Source organism: Eurosta solidaginis, chromosome 1, assembly GCF_040869045.1.
Source record: "Eurosta solidaginis isolate ZX-2024a chromosome 1, ASM4086904v1, whole genome shotgun sequence".
Taxonomy (NCBI): domain Eukaryota; kingdom Metazoa; phylum Arthropoda; class Insecta; order Diptera; family Tephritidae; genus Eurosta; species Eurosta solidaginis.
The window spans coordinates 264,034,046-264,054,900 of NC_090319.1; the positions used below are offsets into that span (position 1 = coordinate 264,034,046).

At 34.8% G+C, this 20,855-nt stretch overlaps 1 protein-coding gene across 2 annotated transcripts in view; it reads right to left on the reverse strand.

Annotated features, from left to right (window-relative positions):
- Positions 1-20,855, reverse strand: part of hth (homothorax) — a 712,335-nt gene that overhangs the window by 6,440 nt on the left and 685,040 nt on the right. For both annotated transcript variants that reach the window (XM_067760647.1, XM_067760646.1), the window contains exons 13-14: positions 5,993-6,051; positions 105-1,071 (exon numbers count right to left, since the gene is read on the reverse strand). In XM_067760647.1, coding sequence (XP_067616748.1) covers positions 911-1,071; positions 5,993-6,051 — 220 coding nt within the window. In that variant the 3' untranslated portion in view covers positions 105-910. The remainder of the gene's footprint in view (positions 1-104; positions 1,072-5,992; positions 6,052-20,855) is intronic.

Here is a 20,855-nt window from a genome sequence, read left to right on the forward strand (position 1 = left end):
CTCATTCTAGCATAAAATAATCGTTTCAAAAACTATTAAATTCGCTCTTAATTTTAAGCAAGGGTATATCCAAGTATTGATTAACATTAGAGAATTTTACTTACCAACTTTGCTAAAAATGTTTCCGTTGCATTCCGTTCAAAGTCAGAGAACTTTTAAAGCAAAACAAAAAAACGTTGAAGATCTCCTATAGACCAATGGATTTCTGCTTAATAATTTTGTTTCGATTAATAATAATTAATTAATTATTAATATTTTTTTTTGGTTTCCTTAAAATCCAATTACGTATACGAGGCTTTAGGCATTGTTAGTTGAAAAAGGAAAAGCTGGTAACGAATGTGTTTTCTGGTAGGTAAAGCTGAAAAGCGCTGCTTGCCGAAGAATTCCGATGTTTGAAGCAAAGGCGATCTTTATGAAAATTTTTTTTAAATCTGAAGATGTTGTGTCGAAACTTTATTGAATGTGTGAATAATTGCTGCTTTTTTTAGGATGGGATGAGATGAGTTCATGCGTTGATAGTGCGTACGTACAGGCTATTGAAGCGTTTGTGGATGAATGTATTTTGAACATATTTACTGCCGTTTCTAGATGATATAGTAGACATACATATATATATTTTTTCTATGTTTTTACACTATATGCTTTACTGTGCCTTCGTTTTATTGTTTATTTATATTGTGTGCTATTTTCAAATCATAAAGTTTTTGGTGTTGTTGTTGTGGATGTTGCTGATTTGCTATGTTGTTAGGTTTGGTGTTGACATTACGCCAGTTGCTAGCATAGCCACCGACGTTACTTCTGCCGCTGCTGCTGCTGCTGCTGCCGCTGCAGATGCTGCTTGTGTCACCACCTGCAAAGTTGATTGCCCATGACCTTGACTATAGTCTTGACTCTCAACTGCATCGATTAATTACAAATGCTGTCCATAATACTCGGCGGGTGGATAATGGGGATAGCCTTGATGGAAACCCGGATCACCTGGTGGACGATGCATCATATGCGCTTGACTGTCCATCATATAACCCATGGCATCATGACCGTACGGCGATGGACCTGGATGTGGCGTATAAACTGGAAAACAATTAGAAAAGTAAACAAATTTTAAAAAATTTTCCAAGAAAATAAAATATAATAATTTAATATAAGAATTATTGTGAAAGGCACCTAAAACCCATTAAATTTTATGAAAGAATGTGTGCTCAACAACCAAGCTGAAAAACCTTATCAGTAACCAGGACCTATGTTATAAAATAGCTTCGTTCTCTTGGCAAATACTAGAAGCTTGCTAGGACCTATGCTACTTGCTGTTTCTAGATCTGATAGCTGTGCTAATCCTAAAGGTGGAGTCTTAGCCTTGCCAGCGCCGTTTATTTCTGGATAATTTAAGTATATCGCATACCCCACTCTTTCCATTACCTTGAAAACGTCGGTGGACATGAGTATCGCCTCGTCTGCCATTTTGGGCATCCTTGCGCCAACCGCTCATCTCTATTGTGGCTCTTAGATCCCCTTTGAAGCGCAGGTACGGAACTAAGACTGTTGGTCCAGTAATTGATAACGCTATACTAATACGGCCGTGTGGTATGCGCTCACGCTGCCCCGAGCAGTCAGCCTCGTTGCCTGCACCGTTTTCAAAATTTTTTGCGGTAGGCCCTTTTGTGTGGCTGTCTACCAAACAAGGACTTCATAGTATAGGAAAGACTTTAAAGTCGCTGTAAATAGCTGATAAGAGAGGGCGATAGACCCCGTGTACACCCCAGCATTATTCAACTTGTATAAAGTGACGCCGAAACCTTTCTCATTCTCTCATCCACATTGAGCTTTCACGACAATTTACTGTCAAGAATGATTCCGCGTTCACGGTTAACCCCAGAATAGATGCCCAGGTATGAATAACCCGATACACCCGACCCATCAAAGAAAGAAAGCGTTTCCACCTTTGACAGCTGCAACGGCACCTGCGTACACTGTTAGTTTGACAGATCCCTCATCGAACCGGCTGAGCAGTTGGTTGATGACCAGCGTAAACAGCAGAGAATAATACCCCGCCCTGTGGCGTGCTCCTGTCGACTGATTCTTTGACCTCATACAATCGCTATTGTGAAGGAATCATCCTGCATTTAGTATGCAGCCTATACATCTGGTTATGGCTAAATGTACTGCAATGTATTTACGACCCTCCATTATCGCCTGTTTAGAGACATTTTTGAGACCCCCGACAATGTCTAAGAATACTCCCAAGGCATACTCCTTATATATCAGGGCTTTCTCTTCACCTGAAACGAAAATCGAAGCCAAGACTTTCGTATAGAAATCTAGGACACTACCAACGTTACCAAGTTGCAAGCTCTTTTAAAGAGCAACTTATATATTCCTACTCATATTTCGTAAGCAATAAGGAAATATGTACTCATTTCATTATTGAGCACTTCCAGCTTTTATAACCAATAAAGACACGAATTTATGTTGCAACATCAACCACATGCATTTCCAAAGGAGCACGCACGTTCTTTGTGCTTTTATCTCCTGCATGAAAGAAAGGAACGGTTTTCACTATCATGCGAAGCAATCATCACTTCAAAACTATAATTTATAACAGTATATTCGTTTGGTGAGCGAAAAAGCTTTTTATTAAGAATGCACTCTACTACTTGTCTAGTTGAATTGCAATTTTCTCAAATAAAATAAAGTTGAGCACAATTTTAGTTCGTGCTTCATTCGCCCTATTTGATTTGTGTGATTTTTTTTCTTGCACGTGTAGTCGTCTTTTACTACGCCGCCCTTGGAAGGATGACACAGCCTTTTTTAAAGTTGACATTTCCTATGCGTTTTCTTGTTCAACAATGAACAATGAACTGTATTTTATGTGTGCCTTTCATTTCGCTTCTTTGCATTTGGTCAGCTTATAGCTCAACGTGTTGTTATTAATCAAGTGATCATGCCTTGCCGTTTAAGAGCCGTTTTCTCATCAAGCCTTTAATTTTAGAGCTCACTTTATCCTGCCTATAAGTTAATTTTCGTTTGCTCGAGTTCTTTTTAAATTACCGGGCGGAAAAATTTACCGGCAGCTCATCTAGCCTTTAAAATTTATTCTTAGGTTCAAATTAAAGTATATCATGTCAAGCTTAAAAGTAAGCAACAAAAAAAAGGGGCACACTTTTAATATGAACGTATTACAGTTTTCACGAAAAGTAGTATACCTTTAATGTGAACGTATTACAGTTTTCATGCGACGTTGCCGTATCTTCATCAAATGCAAGGTTTAATTAACAGGGCAGATGACAAAATGAAAATCGTTAAAGTTGACCTTAAAGTGAGGAATAGTTTATCTGCCCGGTAAGTTAAATGAGCTTTATTGGGTTGACGAGAAAGCGGCCCTAAGAATAATAAGCAATTTTTTTTTCTCTTATTTTTTATGACTCAGTCTGTCCCTTTTTCCTAGTCAAAAATAAGTAACTTGGTAAGTTTAAGTCAGTGGTGCACTCGACAGCTTCGCAGATCTTCGGAAAGCTATTCGGCGTTCATGTCATATGAGCGCAGCGACAGAGATTCAATAAATCAGGCAGTGAGTCAGTTTTTGGCAACCACGCTACTGTTGGCAGCCATAATTTCGAAATAGTAAAAGACTTCGTTTATTTGGGAACCAGCATCAACACTAGCAACAACATCAGCACTGAAATCCAGCGAAGAAACAATCTTGCCAATAAATGCTACTTTGGACTAGGTAGGCAATTGAAAAGTAAAGTCCTCTCTCTGCGAACGAAAATCATACTCTACAAGTCACTTATCGTACCCGTCCTGCTATATGGGGCAGAAGCATGGATCATGACAACAGCAGATGAACCGGCTTTGGGAGTGTTCGAGAGAAAACTTCTTCGAAAAATTTATGGACCTCTACGCGTTGGCGATGGCGAGTACCGAAGAAGATTTAATGATGAGCTGTAAGAGCTATACGCAGACATCAACATAGTCCAGCGAATTAAAACGCAGCGGCTGCGCTGGCTAGGCCATGTTATGCGAATGAAAGATGATGTCCGGCCAAGAAAGTGTTTCTATCGGAACCCGCCTATGGAAGCAGAGGTATAGGGCGGCCCCCACTCCGTTGGAAGGACCAGGTGGAAAACGATTTAAACTCCCTTGGTGTGACCAATTGGCGCCGGTTGGCGGAGCGAAGGAGCGACTGGCGCGCCTTGTTGGCCGGCCATAACCGTTTAGACGGTTAAGCGCCAATTAAGTAAGTAAGTAAGTAAGTAAGAGTCAGTTTTTGCTTGTACTTCAAGCCACCGAGATAAGAAGTTTCATTACTCTCTGAGAGCACCCGAAAAGGTTCATTTTTGTAACATTGGCCATATATGCCATCATCCTAAATCAAAATTGGGCATTTTATACTAACTTTGGGGAATTTACATGGTAGTGCATAATTTATGATTTTCACCGAAAATTTACTTAAATTGGTCAAATGGGGTATCGAAAAATACGAGTTTATATCAAGATTACAAATCCGAAGAAAAAAATAATTCTTTTCAATCCCCTCAAAAATTTTTCCGTGACAACGCGTTTCATCGAAAGGCCGCTCACGAAATCTTTTTTGGTAGTTACTTTCGATTGGTCAACAAGTTTGATTAAGTATGACCACATGAAACCTTCAAGGCCATAACGCTCTCCCACCCCTAGATCCATAAGGAACTTGGGGTCGCCTGAGCCTCGGCTGTTAAGGTAACATTATTGATTAAGATCCTGAATATATTTTTTCGCGTTGAAAAGCTATCAGTGGAATACTATTTGATAGGGGAGCCGCTGAGTAGAAAGTTGTTCTGCGCAGAAACTTCTTGGCTTTTATACCTGGTGTTGTACCAGCTACTTAATAAATATTTTTCAAAGTCAATATACTTGGAAACCTTATCATAATATTTCAGCCTAAATTTCGTTGAGTGCCATAGATCGCAAATTTACTTAACTAAAAGTATAAAGTTGTATTACGCCACAAGAGGCATTAACCCCGAGTGTTTGTCGACAAACCGATCATTGCAGGAGTGGCGGGAGAAAAGATTTTGAAGAGATTTACAAGGTATAATCGAATCAGCTGTCGCCTTTTTCGTTCTGACATTGTGTTGTATAATTTTTTCTCAAAATAATCAGTTAATTACAAGGTAAGACTTTACATTAATTGTTGACTGCTAAACCAAATCTAGAAACGTCGGAAGACGCGCTTTGACCTCGAGTTCTATAGTACGAAAGCAGACATAAAAATGTCGCTTCTGTTAAAAGATATTTGCATAAAAAACTGGACCGATCTAAAATCGATGGCGTGATCCATTGCATTTCTTCGCAAAACACTCTGGTTAGTTTCAACACCGGCTACACGATACGATATTACGGCGCAAGAACAACCTTCTGCATAGGCATCTCTGAGTGTGCAAAAAAATTATGAAAGTTACAACGACCGCCTCAAAATTTGAAACTGTTTTTGTTTTTTTTTTTTTTTGCAAATATTCCTTTAATTTTTGGGAATTTGAGCCATTTCTTGGAAACGAATTAAGGGATGAAGAATGTTTCATATCTGTACATCTGTGATTCAAGCAGCAAGCATCTCATGCGTGAACTCTATGCTCAAAGATTCTCCATGTAAACACATACTACTAAAAAACAAGCTGAGTTTGCATTCAAAGCTTGTCTAGCGTTGTGCACCACTGATTTAAAAAAATTAGTTCTCTTATGAAATAACTCTATGGTGTGTGCTGATTGGAATAACCATTACCTACTCAATGCTGCCGCTTCAAAAACGACATATCTGACTACACATTCGAAGCAATACTTATCTCACAATTCGTTTCAAAAACCACACAGCTTAATGTATTTGAAATGTTTTTTTAATTTTATTTTTTAGGGATTCCCCAAGAGAGTATTTGTCAATTTTGAGATATCGCGTAATTTTTTTTAATTCATTACTTAATGCCTCAATTATATACATATATATTTCATTTAAAATTACCTGCACGATTCGATTGGTCGATCATTGGCTGCACAATTCTTCGTCTCGCATTGATAAACCTGGAATGTATAAGGAAACAAAAATTTAAATATCAGTAAAAAGTTTCAGAAAAAAGTGTGTTGAATAGTTTAATTTGAATAAAGTACTCTTTATAAAAAAAATACATAGAAATAACTTTGAAACACTCGATTTACGCATAAAAGATGCTCATCGCAAAATATGTTTTACAAAGGTATGGCATGTAAAAGAATGGTAGTTATCATTGGTATTGATCAAATTCTCCCTCAAAAAGGCAAACCTTTAATAAGTTGAAAGAACTAGCTCTTTAACAGTAGGTACTATGCTGGCAGATCTGCGATGAGTCACCGTTTGGGTAAAACTATATCGACTGCTGAGTGGAACATCATTCTATCTCGACCGTCGTTTCGAAAACGCCCTATCTCAGTGAATTACGCCCAATTTCAGAATTTGCTCTATTTCAGAGCGCGGTTGAAGAATGTCCTATATGAGGGTGGTTCATTTGGATAGGGAAGTTTGTTTGATGGGGGCGCTAGTAAATAAATGCTGCACAACAACCACAACAAAGTAAGTAAATGGAATGGAAAACAGCCACAAATGCATGTGAACGACAGCTAGGAGTGCAGACGACTATACGCACACATGTGCACAGTAAGAAAGAGCGCAGACGACATTACACCCACATGTACACGGCAATAAATAGTGCATATGACGCAAAATAAACTTAAGATATTTGTACATGTATAAAGCTAAAGCCAATATGAGTTACAGCGGTTCGAGAAGGCTGTTTGCGAAGCGTTATTACCATTGGAGGAATGGGCGAACGAAACAACGGAGAGTATAAAACTAGAGCAATCTAAGAAATAGCCAATCAGCATACTTTTAGCACGCTATAACTGAAATACGCGAAGACATTAATTTGTGAATTCTACTACAGTAGTAGTGCTGTTAATAAAGAGCATTTGGCCTACAGAACATTTGAGTTTATTAATTCGACAATTTAGTGATTCGAACGATGTCAGAAAGCAAAGAACCGATTTCTTTCAATAATGAGAGATTCCGTTCAATTTTCCATTTGCAATAAACTTCAAAGCATTCAGTCCCCAATGAAGTACATCCCCTTGCAAAATTAAAATTTTATATTTATGCTCTTTTTAACATAATAATCAATAATGCAAGATTCTTCCTGTATGTGAGTTAACGTGGCTTGGGAAACTATTTTTTTTTTCGAATTTGCGCACACTAACAAAGCCGTGGATTTGTATGTACAGCGCTGGCTAAATTGAAGTAACAAATAATAAAAAATAATTAGTTTAAAGTTATGGCGGTGTTTTACAACTAAATTGGCCAGCGTTTGTTCAAAACGTAATAAAAAAACCGCAATTACAAAAACAGCAACAGCAATAGAAGCATAACAGCAGATTTAACAACCCCAACAAAAAAATAACGAATGAAGTACAAATAAAGCCGACTTTGTTGAAATATTGCATTGTGAGAATTTATTAAAATTAAAAACGAGCGGCAGCTTTAAAAAAGTCTAACAACAACAAAAAACTGCAACATATACCTATGTGTGTATATGTGTATATATTACGGAAAAAACGTCGCCACGCATTATTTTATAAATTATTTATGAAATCCTCACAATCCACGCAATTCACAAAAGCTAAATCAGCAAAAAATGATTGCAAGGCTACTAAGATCACTTGTTTCCGCACTGAAGCTTGTGGCGGTTTAAGTGCAGCGATCGTAAAAAATTGTTTCACCTTAACAACAATAGAGTTATAAGTCGAGTATGGATATGTGTGTAAATATTTTTTATTTTAATATATAACAGTAGCCTACAACGCCGCCGCAAGCGAAAACTCTTCAACTGCTCGCCGTTTTGGTAAGTAGCTTGACTGAGTACCCAACCGCCAGCAGCAGTCAGAGGCTGAAGGCGACCGCGAAAACGTTTTGTTATGATTATTGGTAATAAATACAGGAAGAAATAATAAGGTATGCCATAAGTATGGAGCTTATTATTAAAAATAAATAAACGGCGAATATGCTCACACACACGCACAAAAAATTAAATCCGTATGTGTGGTGAAAAAAAAAATATTCAGCCAGTGCTGCTATGAGTACTGATACTAAACAAAAAATTGAGGACAACTAACTAACAGATTATACGTAAAAGCACGATAAAAGCGAAAATGCCGCCAATTGTGATTATTTGCTAGGGGGGACAGCAACTCGCCAAAGGCTAAGCGGTCAGCGACAGACAGGTTGCAAGAACTTTTAAGTGACTTACAAAGCCATTGCAGGCATTTATATAACAAAATATACCGAAAATCTGTGAGTAAGCTATCCAAAGGTTTTCACACACATATATACCTATACATGTATGTAGGTGTGTGCATTTGTCCGTTGCGGTTACCCCAAAAGAAGGCTAGCGAGGCTCAGCAGTCGGCTGCAAAAAAGAAAACACCCATATCTGTTGAGGACACATGCAGCATCGCAAAAAATGCAACAAAATCAGACTAAGCTGACCGCTGGATCGACTGCTGGTGGTTGGTGGCTAGTTGAGCTGACGACTGACAGACGGCACTACCTACTATCACGTACCTCTCTTGTTTAACCTTTTCTTGGCGAAAGTTACGGATTTCTTGGCAACCACATCATTTAATTTTTTTTATCATATAGAAAAAAATGTGAGAGTTAAAAAAAGAGTGTTAAAAATTTGGATTGCAAAAAATAAAGAAATCTCAATAAAAAAGTTTCAAAAAAAAAAGAAAATCATGGAAATGTTAATAAAAGTAAAAAATGTAGGGAAGCATTTCTGCAAAAATAAAAATACTGTGGAGCTAATCGCACTATGGGCCAGGCGAGAAAATTAAGTGGCTTAATTAAATTGATCCAAAAATTGATATTGACTCCCTACATATACAAAAATGTTTTTGCCAACATTGCAGTTTTTATTGTTTTTCTATATGAAAACCAAAATAGTAAGTATTTCGTTCCCAAGAAGTGCTAAAAAATATTCTAACAATAGGACTGTAATTATAATAATACTTAAAAAAAAATTGTATGTTTCTTTGGCGGGGACTTGAACCCAGGAAAATTCGAGAGTTTTACAAAAAATTCGAACTTTTCATTTGGAGTTCCTTTAATATGTTCCGAGCATGAATTTAGTCCAACACAGTACAAATCATAGGTGTATCAAAATTCGCATTACTATTTGAGAATTTTTTTTCCGAAGGGTGTCTCAGATTTTCTTCCATATAAACAAAAAAATGATAACACTTTGTATGAAGGAAAACCTAAAACTCCCTTCGGAAAAAAGTTATCAAAAATCATAACGAATTTTGAGAGACCTAAATAAAACTTGTACTTTGTTAAACGAAAAGGCTTGCAACGTTTATTCCGTCAACCATTCAGATATCTTTTGCTCACAAAAAAGTTTTGTGTCTCATGGTGCAATGCCTTAAAGGTTGTCGGCGGCAAAGGTTTTTTGACTTTTATTTTTGTATAAAAGCGGGCTAGAGCGCATTTTGTATATTTCCTTCGCAACTTACTATTTCGGCTTTTTTATAAATCTAGTTTTGCGCTTTTTGGCAACCAACAAATTAAGGTTAATGTTAATGCACTGATGCGATTTGAAGCGCTCCTTTTGTAAAATAAATGGATATTGCGCTCATTAAATTGGGATGTATTGGATTGTGCGACACGAATGCATACATATGATTTATTTATTATTTTTATAGATTCTATACAATTATCGATATTCGCCATGGAAATTAATTATTTTTATACATTGTTTTTTTTTTTTTTTTTCGTTGCATGAAGTGTGCTTTAAACAGTAAATCGCTTACACATTCATTTTCTAAATCTACATAAAAAGTTAAAGCAAGTTTTACGGTATATTCAAAAGAGAAATCAAGTCTGAATGTAAAATCCGTCATTTAGAAAAACTGTTTCTATCTTAATTAAACTTCAAAAATATTGTGAAAAAGTCAAAACTCCAATTAATTGAATTATTTACAAAATATCTATATTCGACCAGAATTTTTTTGATAATATGTGTTGTTGTCCAATTAATTGTTTACTCAAATTTCTGATTAATACAAATTATATTCCTTTAATCGATAAATTTTATTTTATGATTAATCAAAAAGGTAGTTTGCTCTTGTAATCAGTGTTTTGATTAAACAAAAAACAAATTAATTGAGTAAAAGCTGTTTTGATTAATCCGATTTTGAATAAAGTTATTTATCGCATTACTGTACTTTCTACTCTTTATCAGCAGCTTTAAATACAACGAGTAACTGAACCAAATGAGGAAGCTTTGAAATATCTCAAATATTGCTCGATTGGGATGAAACAAAGTTTTGATTAGTCGAAGAATCAATTAAACAAACAATTGGTTATTGAACTTAAATGATTATTCGAATAAAAATTCAGCCTTTTAAATAAGGTCCTTGAATTTCTGTTTTTTAATAATCATTTGGAACGATATAATGTTGACTGTTCTAAACTTAATGTTCAGAAATTTATCAATTTTTTTCAAAGCACGCATTGATAATAATGGATCACAAATTCCAACTTTTTTCTGCACCAGAGACGCCATTTTGAAATTCCTATGTAAAATTACCCCCTGATTCCGTTTTTGAGATATTTAGGAGTTATATATCTGAAGAACGAATTGAACAATTCCAAAACGGTTTGAATCTTTTAAAAGGAAATGAAATTTTCTATAAACTGTGCGTACAATACTTTTGCTAGGCCCTGCAGATTCAAAGATAACGAACAATCATTACGGATTTTTTCAATTTTTTTTTGTAAAAATATAAAAAAAAAATGTGTACTTTGCGAGGAAGGATCTCGAAAACTTTTTATTTTTTTACAGATTTTTTCTTTCACTCTGAGCTCTGTTTTATTACAAAACAAATGAGCTTTCATTCAACAAAATCGATGGACTAATACAGGGTAGTTAGCGAATACTAACACATATGTACCAGTAGGTTACTTAAGTATTAAATGGATATATTTACTTGAATGCTTATAACTTTTGTATTAGTTCATCGATTTTGTTGAACGAAAGCTGTTTTTTTGTACTAAGACAGAGCATAGAGAGAAAAAAAATCTGCATAAACTAACTAACTGATATATGAATACTAACACATATGTACCAGTAGGGTTCGTTCTTGAGATATATATGATTAAGTGAAAAAAAAAGGAAAATTTTTTTTTTTTTTTTTTGTTGAAAAAAAGGTTATTCGTAAATTCTCAAAAACCTTACCAAAGAATTAAAAATAACCTTCATTTTCGGAATCAGGAGGTGATTTTACATAGGAATTTCGTAATAACGTCTCTGGTGCATTTTGGCTGTAAACAAGTGTAATCAATTAATTTTACACACAAATTAATTAATTTTTTTTTTTTTTTTGTCATGATTAATATAACTTTTTGAATATTTTAATTGATTTTTATATGATTATAAAGATATTTGATTAATGTCAATAAATTTTGATTATTTTAAATTTTTGTTGTTATATCGGCCTACTGATTTGTAAGATCGCGAGTTTGAATCGAGCTCAAGGCCTAACAATAATTATTTTGATTCTATGATTAATACAATTAAATGATTTTTTTTTTATCATTTATGTAGTGTTATTAGTTAAAATTGTTTGATTAATTTTAATTTATAAATATTTTTAAATACTTGATGGTTTTTAATCTAAAACAATAGCTAATTTTACCAATTATTTTTGATTAAACCAATAATATGATTATTTTTTTAATGGTCAACAATCATGATTATTTTCTTAGTTAATTAATTTTCAGTTACTATGTCATGCCAAAAAATTAAATTAACCATTAAAATAAAAAAGGCAAAGAAATAAATGATTATTAATATTAATGGAAATTAAACAAGTCTGATTGTAACACACATTCCCAAACTCATTCATTCACACACTTAAACTTATTATGTATTTGACCCATCCGATTGCCATTCGTCTCATAATTAACAATAAAAGAAGCAGTGTCTACGAAGCGACATCCTCATCATTGGTTCATATAGCAGCGTCACCACAAAATGACAGCCAAAGAATCCATCAAACAAATCAAAAGCGACTGGAAGAACTTTCTTTGAAAAATGTATAAAAACCTATACACACACACAAAATGCTGAACGGATATGTAAACAAACAAATTTTACTACCACTTTTAGAGGGTGGCTCCACTGGGTGGTTGGGTAGCTTGCTTTGAGCATTAAAGAATCTTGTTTAATTTTGATTTGTGTGTATGCGATATATCAGCCGCTCCAACATTCGAATCTATGTATGTATGTATATATATCAGCTAGCCCCAGTTAAGCCGTTGGGCTATGCAATTTGTTGCTGTTGAATGGTCGTAAAATGGCGATTTTGAAGGGTGTTTACGATTCTGAAAATGCTATTACTTGCATACCATCATACACATGTACATATAGTACATGCATACATACTATTTGGAGCGCAAGTAAAAATATTCCCAGATGGAAAAAAGCTTACTGAATATATATTGTATTTTTTCGTTTTCTACAATTTTGTAAAACAACAAACAATTTTGTCAAAACAAATGAACCTTGAAAATTTTATAAAACAAATTTGTGGAAATGCATTTGAAAATTCTGTTGTAACAAAATTTTCCTTGTCAAATCTATGAAATACGTGCTGGGTCGATAGTTGGATTGGGAAAGGCTATATACTGCACAGTGCAATCTCTTGCATTCCCCTTTAACGTTTCTTTAGTTGACTCTGATTCTGATTCACCAAAAATTTCATAAAAGCATTCAGGTTTACTGTTACTCACTGAAGTGAATGAATTCTCTTATATGATATGAATTTTTGTTCATGCGAGAAAAAATGACTCGCTGCCCTTAAAAACAAATACCTAATAATATCAATTTTGAGAACAAAGTAAATATAAAAAGCTAGCAGTCATTTAATCAGCCAAAGGTTTATAAGGTTGATAGGCGGCCGCAAATAATTATGATTAATCAATTTATTTATTCAAATTGTGATTTATCAAAAAAGCGACTTCTTAAGTAATACATGCTTTGATTAATCAAAGAACTGATTAAAATTCACTTTTCATAATTAAAAATTAGAATAAATGGAATAACCGATTGATTAAAATTATGACTTATCAATTTGATGCAATCAAATAATCGCACTGCCTTATTATTGATTGATATGACAGTGATGATGGCGCAATACCGAAACCGGTTTGTCTGCAAACCAAATTTAACAAGGAATGACAGAAAATTCAGTATACATCAACTATCCACCCTGTCGGAAAATCAACAAAACAAAACGAACTACATGATGTATTAGGTGATATGTTGTACGAAGCATTGGGTATGTGACCTCACAAAATGATAACTTGTTTGGAGGCAATTAATTTCTGTGTGATGCTGGTGGCGTTTTGGCTGCCGTTTCCAACTGGGTGCATGCAGATTTTTGTATGTATATGTGCACAGGTTATCTCGTCATATGCGCGTGTGCTATTGTTTTGTGTATTTTTTTTTTAATCTCTGTCCTATATGAGTTGATGCTTCTTTCCGTGTTTCTTAATCTACTTTATTGGTTTTGTTTTACGCCTACAATTAAGGGTAGTTAGGCTACATGATATTCTAATTTTGATGATTTATAGCTTATTGTAATGGTGCAGAAAGCGATTACGGAGTTGAACGACTGAAATTTGGTTGATTATTTTTTTTTTTTGTTTTTTTTTTTTTTGTTTAAAGGAAGATGGCATAAAATTATTATACCTCGTTACCCATTAACCACTTTTCCAGTGCTTTGCGGTTTTCATCTAATTTTGGTTAAGGAAAATAGTTTTAGCAATTTTACAATGTAACAAAATCGATATAAACAAAAGTTCAAGGTCCTACGCGCAATTCGCGAAAGTTCGAAATTGCAATAATCAGTAAAATTTAAAAATTTATTCACTTAGAATTTTCCGAATTCTTCTGAGTGTACAGTTTTGTAGCTCATTGAATGTGTTATCTTAGTAATTTAAAAAAAATTTCCTGATGCAATTGAAACTATTTCTTTTTGTCTGCTTGAGCATGTTCTTCCTTATAAAAAACTACGTTCAAAGATTTGTTTGGAAGAAAAAGCTGACAAAAAATTACCAAAAATTAAAAAATTTGTTTAGAGTATTCAGACCAACCCTTATTTAATATAAAAAAATAAATGTAAGGGGCGATAACCTCCGAAGAGATCTAAGGCCGAGCTTATCTTCCAGTTTGCGTCGTGCTCCTCTTGATTTTCCCTACAAATTGGCCGGACGGGACCTACATGGTTTTATGCCGACTCCGAACGGCATCTGCAAGGCAGATGAGTTTTCACTGAGAGCTTTTCATGGCAGAAATACACCCGGAGCGCTTGCCAAACACTGCCGAGGGGCGACCCCGCTTAGAAAAATTTTCTTCTAATTGAAAAACCTTATTTCTAAAATTTTTGATGTTGCTTTGCCCGGGGTTTGAACCCAGGGCATCCGGTGTGGTAGGCGGAGCACGCTACCATCACACCACGGTGGCCGCTATTTAATATCCTTAGTGAAAATTTTAAAATTTTACTTAAAATTCGTGAGTGTATCTAAGTAGGAGTGTTGATTTGAGCGAAAAAAATTGGCTTTTTAAAGGTTTTTGATGAAGATATAATAAAAAGCATTTTCTATATCCTCGTAGGCTTCTCATATTTGATTCAAGTTACTTTCTATAACTAATTATAAAATAATAAATATAAGCTTATTTGCAGGATAAAATTTAGGTGAAATCTATTTAAGATAGAAATTTAAAATGATATACAATATTTATGCATAGATTCGATGAAAAAATTACTTTTTTATTTACTAAAGAATATGATATGTTAATTTTCTACCATACCAACAACATTCGCCACACTATCTTTAACAAATATTTAGCACAGCAACTTTTCATGTCAACTAAACATCAGCAATGTTGCAGTCATCAGAAGACAAATAAAAATATATTAATTCGTCGAAAATACACAACCAAATGTTAAACTATCGCATGTGACATATTTATTGCATACACGACTTCTTCAACACATTTCTGGTAGACACTTATTTCCTACTCATTTTCATACCAGGCTCTGCATGCACGGTTGCTCCAACAACAAACACCGAACTCAGAGCAAGTAGTGAGGAGTAGGTACGATACACAAGTATTAGATGACATGATGTACCGTGTGAGTAGTCAAACACACTAACCGCCCATCTACCACTTATACGCTACATGAATACTCTAGTTCCTGCTGAGCGCTGAGTGTGGACCAAGCTCAACAACTTCATCATCAAATTTGAATTTTATGCGACAGTTGCAACAATTTGACACTACAAAGCTAGCAAGTATAGATTTCTTCCTACGTTTGGCTCGGCTGGGATTTGATAGCCGTGATGTGTTCTCCTGTCTACTATTTAGTTATTGTAGGCATCGTATTACTATTGCTGCATCCAACACATCCAACAACTTGTCATCATGATTCATATATACACACATTTGTAAATATATATATTTATTTACAACCAAGCAATCGATGCATTTCTTAGATACCTTCCCGTGCATTACCGTTTCTTCTGTGATGTAACACAAACTTACCGGTTAACTAGTCAGTATACAATTTTTTATTAGACAATTGCAAATAAGAACTATGTTTGTATGTATATATGAGCTCTTGGAGTGAGAGAAAATATTCATGTTTGTATTATAATAAGGAATAAACAAGTAAGGAAGGCTAAGTTCGGATGTAGCCGAACATTACATACTCAGCTCAGAGCTTTGGAGACAAAATAAGAGAAAATCACCATTTAGCAAAATGAATCTAGGGTAACCCTGGAATGTGTTTGTATGACATGTGTATCAAATGAAAGGTGTTAATGATTCTTTAAAACGTAGTGGGCCTTAGTTCTATAGGTGGACGCCTTTTCGAGATATCGCAATAAGGGTGGACCAGGGGTGACTCTAGAATGTGTTTGTACGATATGGGTATTAAACTAAAAGTACTAATGAGGGGTTTAAAAGGAAGTGGCCCTTAGTTGTATATGTGAAGGCGTTTTCGAGATATCGACCGAAATGTGGACCAGGGTGACCCAGAACATGTTCTGTCGGGTACCGCTAATTTATTTATATATGCCATACCACGAAGAGTATTCCTGCCGAGATTCCAAAGGCTTTTGATTTCGCCCTACAGAACTTTTTCATTTTCTTGTACTTAACATGGTAGGTGTCACACCCATTTTAAAAAGTTTTTCCTAAAGTTATATTTTGCGTCAATAAACCAATCCAATTACCATGTTTCATCTCTTTTTTCATATTTGGTACAGAATTATGGCATTTTTTTCATTTTTCGTAATTTTCGATATCGGAAAACTGGGCGTAGTCATAGTCGGATTTCGGCCATATTTTATACCAAGATAAAGTGACTTCAGATAAGTACGTGAACTAAGTTTAGTTAAAATATATAGTTTTTTCCGCAAGTTATCGTGTTAACGGCCGAGCGGAAGGACAGATGGTCGACTGTGTATAAAAACTGGGCGTGGCTTCAACCGATTTCGCCCATTTTCACAGAAAACAGTTATCGCCATATAGTCTATTTTCCTACCAAATTTCACAAGGATTGGTAAATTTTTTTTCGACTTATGGCATTAAAAGTATTCTAGACGAATTAAATGAAAAAGGGCGGAGTTACGCCCATTTTGAAATTTTCTTTTATATTTGTATTTTGTTGCACCATATCATTACTGGAGTCGAATGTTGACATAATTTACTTTTACGCTGTAAAGATATTAAATTTTTTGTTAAAATTTGACTTAAAAAAAATTTTTTTTAAAGGGGGCGTGTTCGTCATCCAATTTCGCTAATTTTTATTTGGCACACATATAGTAATAGGAGTAACGTGCCTACCAAATTTCATCATGATATCTTCAACGACTGCCAAATTACAGCTTGCAAAACTTTTAAATTACCTTCTTTTAAAAGTGGGTGGTGCCACGCCCGTTATCCAAAATTTTTGTAATTTTCTATCTTTCGTCATAAGGTCAACGCACCTACCAAGTTTCATCGCATTATCCGTCTTTGTTAATGAATTATCGCACTTTTTCGGTTTTTCGAAATTTTCGATATCGAAAAAGTGGGCGTGGTTGTAGTCCGATTTCGTTCATTTTAAATAGCGACCTGGGATAAGCGCTCAGAAACCTACATACCAAATTTCATCAAGATAACTCAAAATTTACTCAAGTTATCGTGTTTAGAGGCGGACGGACAGACGGACGGACATGGCTAAATGAATTTCTTTTTTCACCCAGATCATTTTGATATATAGAAGTCTATATCTATCTCGATTAGTTTATTCCGTTACGGATTACCGTTATGCGAACAAAGTTAATATACTCTGTGAGCTCTGCTCAGCTGAGTATAAAAATAATAATACTAAAATAACAGCTAACAACATTTGTGACAATGTCAGGCATATAAAATCATATGAAATGTTGACAACGCGAAAGCTTTATGTGAATTGCTCACGAACATGAGCATGTATGGGATGATAACGGTGCGAAGATTGCATGGTTTATTTTGTACCTGACAGGATAAAGAAAAATGTTCCTATAAGAATTTTGTTGCATACAGTTTGTTATTTATTTTTAGAGACCAAGAAAAACATCTACCACAAACTTCAGTTTGTATGCTATAACACTAATTGAGAATTTCTTTTCTCATAATCCTAATTAACTTGGCTGCGAACTTAAAAAAAATTCATGAGACAAGAGTGTGAGAAGAGAAGAAATCATTAAAATAACGTAAAGTGTTAATTAATAAATAATGTTTTACTTGATTTAGCATTTTTAAGGAAATTCAAGCAACATCTGCCCAGGCTCGACGAGAGGGGGGCTGAGGGGGTCATTACGCCCGGGCCGGGCTATGGACGGGCCCGGGAATCTCAAAATGCTATCCAAGCTTTTTGCTTACAGAAAATAAAAAAAACCACACCTTTAATCCCCTTTCGTATATTGCAATCGGTTTAAATTTCAACAAATTTTATAAATCTGTGCACGTGTCTGCACCCCGCATAAGGTATTGTTAGTTTTTGGCGTCGGCTTTGTAGCATAAAGTTGAATTCGTTTTCTGTTGCAGCAGAAATCTTCGGTATGATGCAAATTCTTTTTTCTTATTTTTATGAATGTGAAGAAAACGAGACGATCAACGACGATCACGAGACTGATTTCAAAGACAACACCTTCTTGGTGATATTTGATTCGTTTATTGCAGGTATTACCGAATGATTTGCTGTCATGAAAAATTTGAAGAACACCTTTTCCATACATGGATGAGGTTTCAATATAAGAAAATTCCGTTCAATTTGTTAGCAAATACAATTCAGACGTTTTCCAGATTTTAAGATATGAAATGATCCACTTGAAGCACATTTACTCAGCAAATTTTAACGAAAATCTGTCACCATTTGAATTGTTGAATTCTGTCTGTGCTCTAAATCTAGCTAGAATTTTTCCTAACATTTGTGTTACTCTACGTATTTTTTGCACCATACTTGTTACATTAGCTAGTGCTGAACGTTCCTTCAGTGTTCTTGCAAGGATAAAGAACTTCCATCGATCGTATTCAACTCAAAAACGCCTTACAGGACTTGGCATGCTCTGTATTGAAGCACCAACAGCGAGACAGTTGGATTTTGACACTATCATAGATAATTTCGCAGCTGTTAAGGCCAGGAAAGCCCACTTGTGTTAATTAAACTCTTTTAATATACCAAATTACTACCAAAAAATATTTGTATTGCAATTTAAAGAAATTTATTTCGTACAATTAATGCAATATTTATATAAAAATCCAAAAGTAATAAACTGTACTTATTTTTTCATTAGTTTTCACACCTCTATTCACCGATTTTTAAAGTGTAATATTTCTCACAATCAATATAATAATTTATTTTCTACAAATATATTAATACTTTATGAAGAATATGTATATTTCTTTGTAAACATATTTACTCATATGTTGATCTGTATGAATGTGTAAATAAATTAAGGTTCGTAACTATATATTCATTGAATACGCATGTATATATACATATATTGTATATATACATACTATATACATGCATGTAAATATGTAAAAGATGGTAATTTAGATTTTGAAAATTTGTTCATTTTAGTATCGGGCCCGTATTTTTTTGCCCCGGGCCCGGATTTTCTCTCGGCGGCCCTGCATCTGCCAATGTGGCTAATTTAATGGTGAAAACATCTTCATGTAAAGTGCACCTACATATGTAGGCACATAACGGTTTAGGAAAGTCAAAAGCTATATGTGACCTGGCCTATAAAAAGGTGGCTTATGGCTCAAACAAAATTTTTTCACTTTTTTCCTGGTTTCGATAGTTTTTGAGACGGTGAAAATTAGAAAGTCCTAACTTGCTTAGAAGTATACTAAAAATGTAGAGAAAGACGAGCACAAATGAAAGAAAAACAGAATTGATTCCTTCGATGCCACTTTAGTAGCTGGTGAAGCATCCTCTGATTTTTTTGATAGCATTTTTTTCGATGGCAATGGAGCCAAAATATCGGTCAGAAACTGGTTTGTGCTTTGCCTTTTGGCCATTACTGTTCATAATGCAAAAGAAAAATTACTAATAAACTGAAGTAATGCATTGTTTATCTTTAACAGCTGTTTCTCGCAAATTCTTTTTTGAGTCATAAGCCACCTTTTCATAGGCCGGGTCACATATTATATTAGAAAACAGCTTCAACGGACTATTCGGATCCAACCATGAACATAAAAATAAAGAAAAAAACAAACAAGAGAATAGTAAATAGGAATCAACACGAAAATACATCTTTAATCCTAGTTCGGCCGACGTGTCACCGGGGTGACTTTTTTACATTCTCCCCTCAAAAAAACATACATATTTTTAATAAATTTTTTAACTCAGGGTTTAAAATTTTAGTCATAGGCACCTGTAACGGGTTGAACACTTTTTTCCTGCAGTCTCCGGGGTGGTAGCGTCGGCCCAAAATAGGTGTAAAAATCGTCTGCCAAACTAGGCTTATACCTCATGCCGCCCTTAGGCGAGTGGTAACCAAAACTGAAACTGTGTCTGTGTTGCTTAGAGTAAAATCTGCGAGTTGGGGTAGGGGTTTAGTCGTTGATTTAACGAGCAAGGAGGTAAGATTCGTTAATATGGTATAACAAAAAATTTAAATAAATTTACTAAACAGTCAGAAAAATCTGGACACAATCGTTTGTTTGCTTTTTGAAATAAGCAAATATACAATAACCTATATATGAGCCGTTTATTTTGAAAGTGGCATAAGTCATTTCATGTCGTTTAGGTTCAGTGATAATTTGTTTGTATCTCTCCTCGCCTCCAGTTTGTTAGAGTCCAGTATCCAAAAGATGCAATTCTTATTATTATTTTATAATTGTAGAACCTTCTATATATGCATTCGTTCAAAAATAACAATGCATTTAAGACCATGAGTTGGAAATAACTTATGCCACTTTCAAAATAAACGGCTCATATGTAGATGTTGCTACTCTGCTTGCTCAGCGGCTATTAAACGAGAGAAAATAATAATATGTGTGATAGCTGACGATCTCTGCTTTCAAGCCAAAACACATAAGATATCTGATGCAGCATCGTGCGTAGCAACAAATGCAAACGCATGCAACCTTCTCATCTGTCAGCGCACGATGCTGACTCAAACATCGTATGTGTTCGGGACTTTAGGTTAATACTTATTGTTGACGATTGATAACAACACTTGAACGAACCCA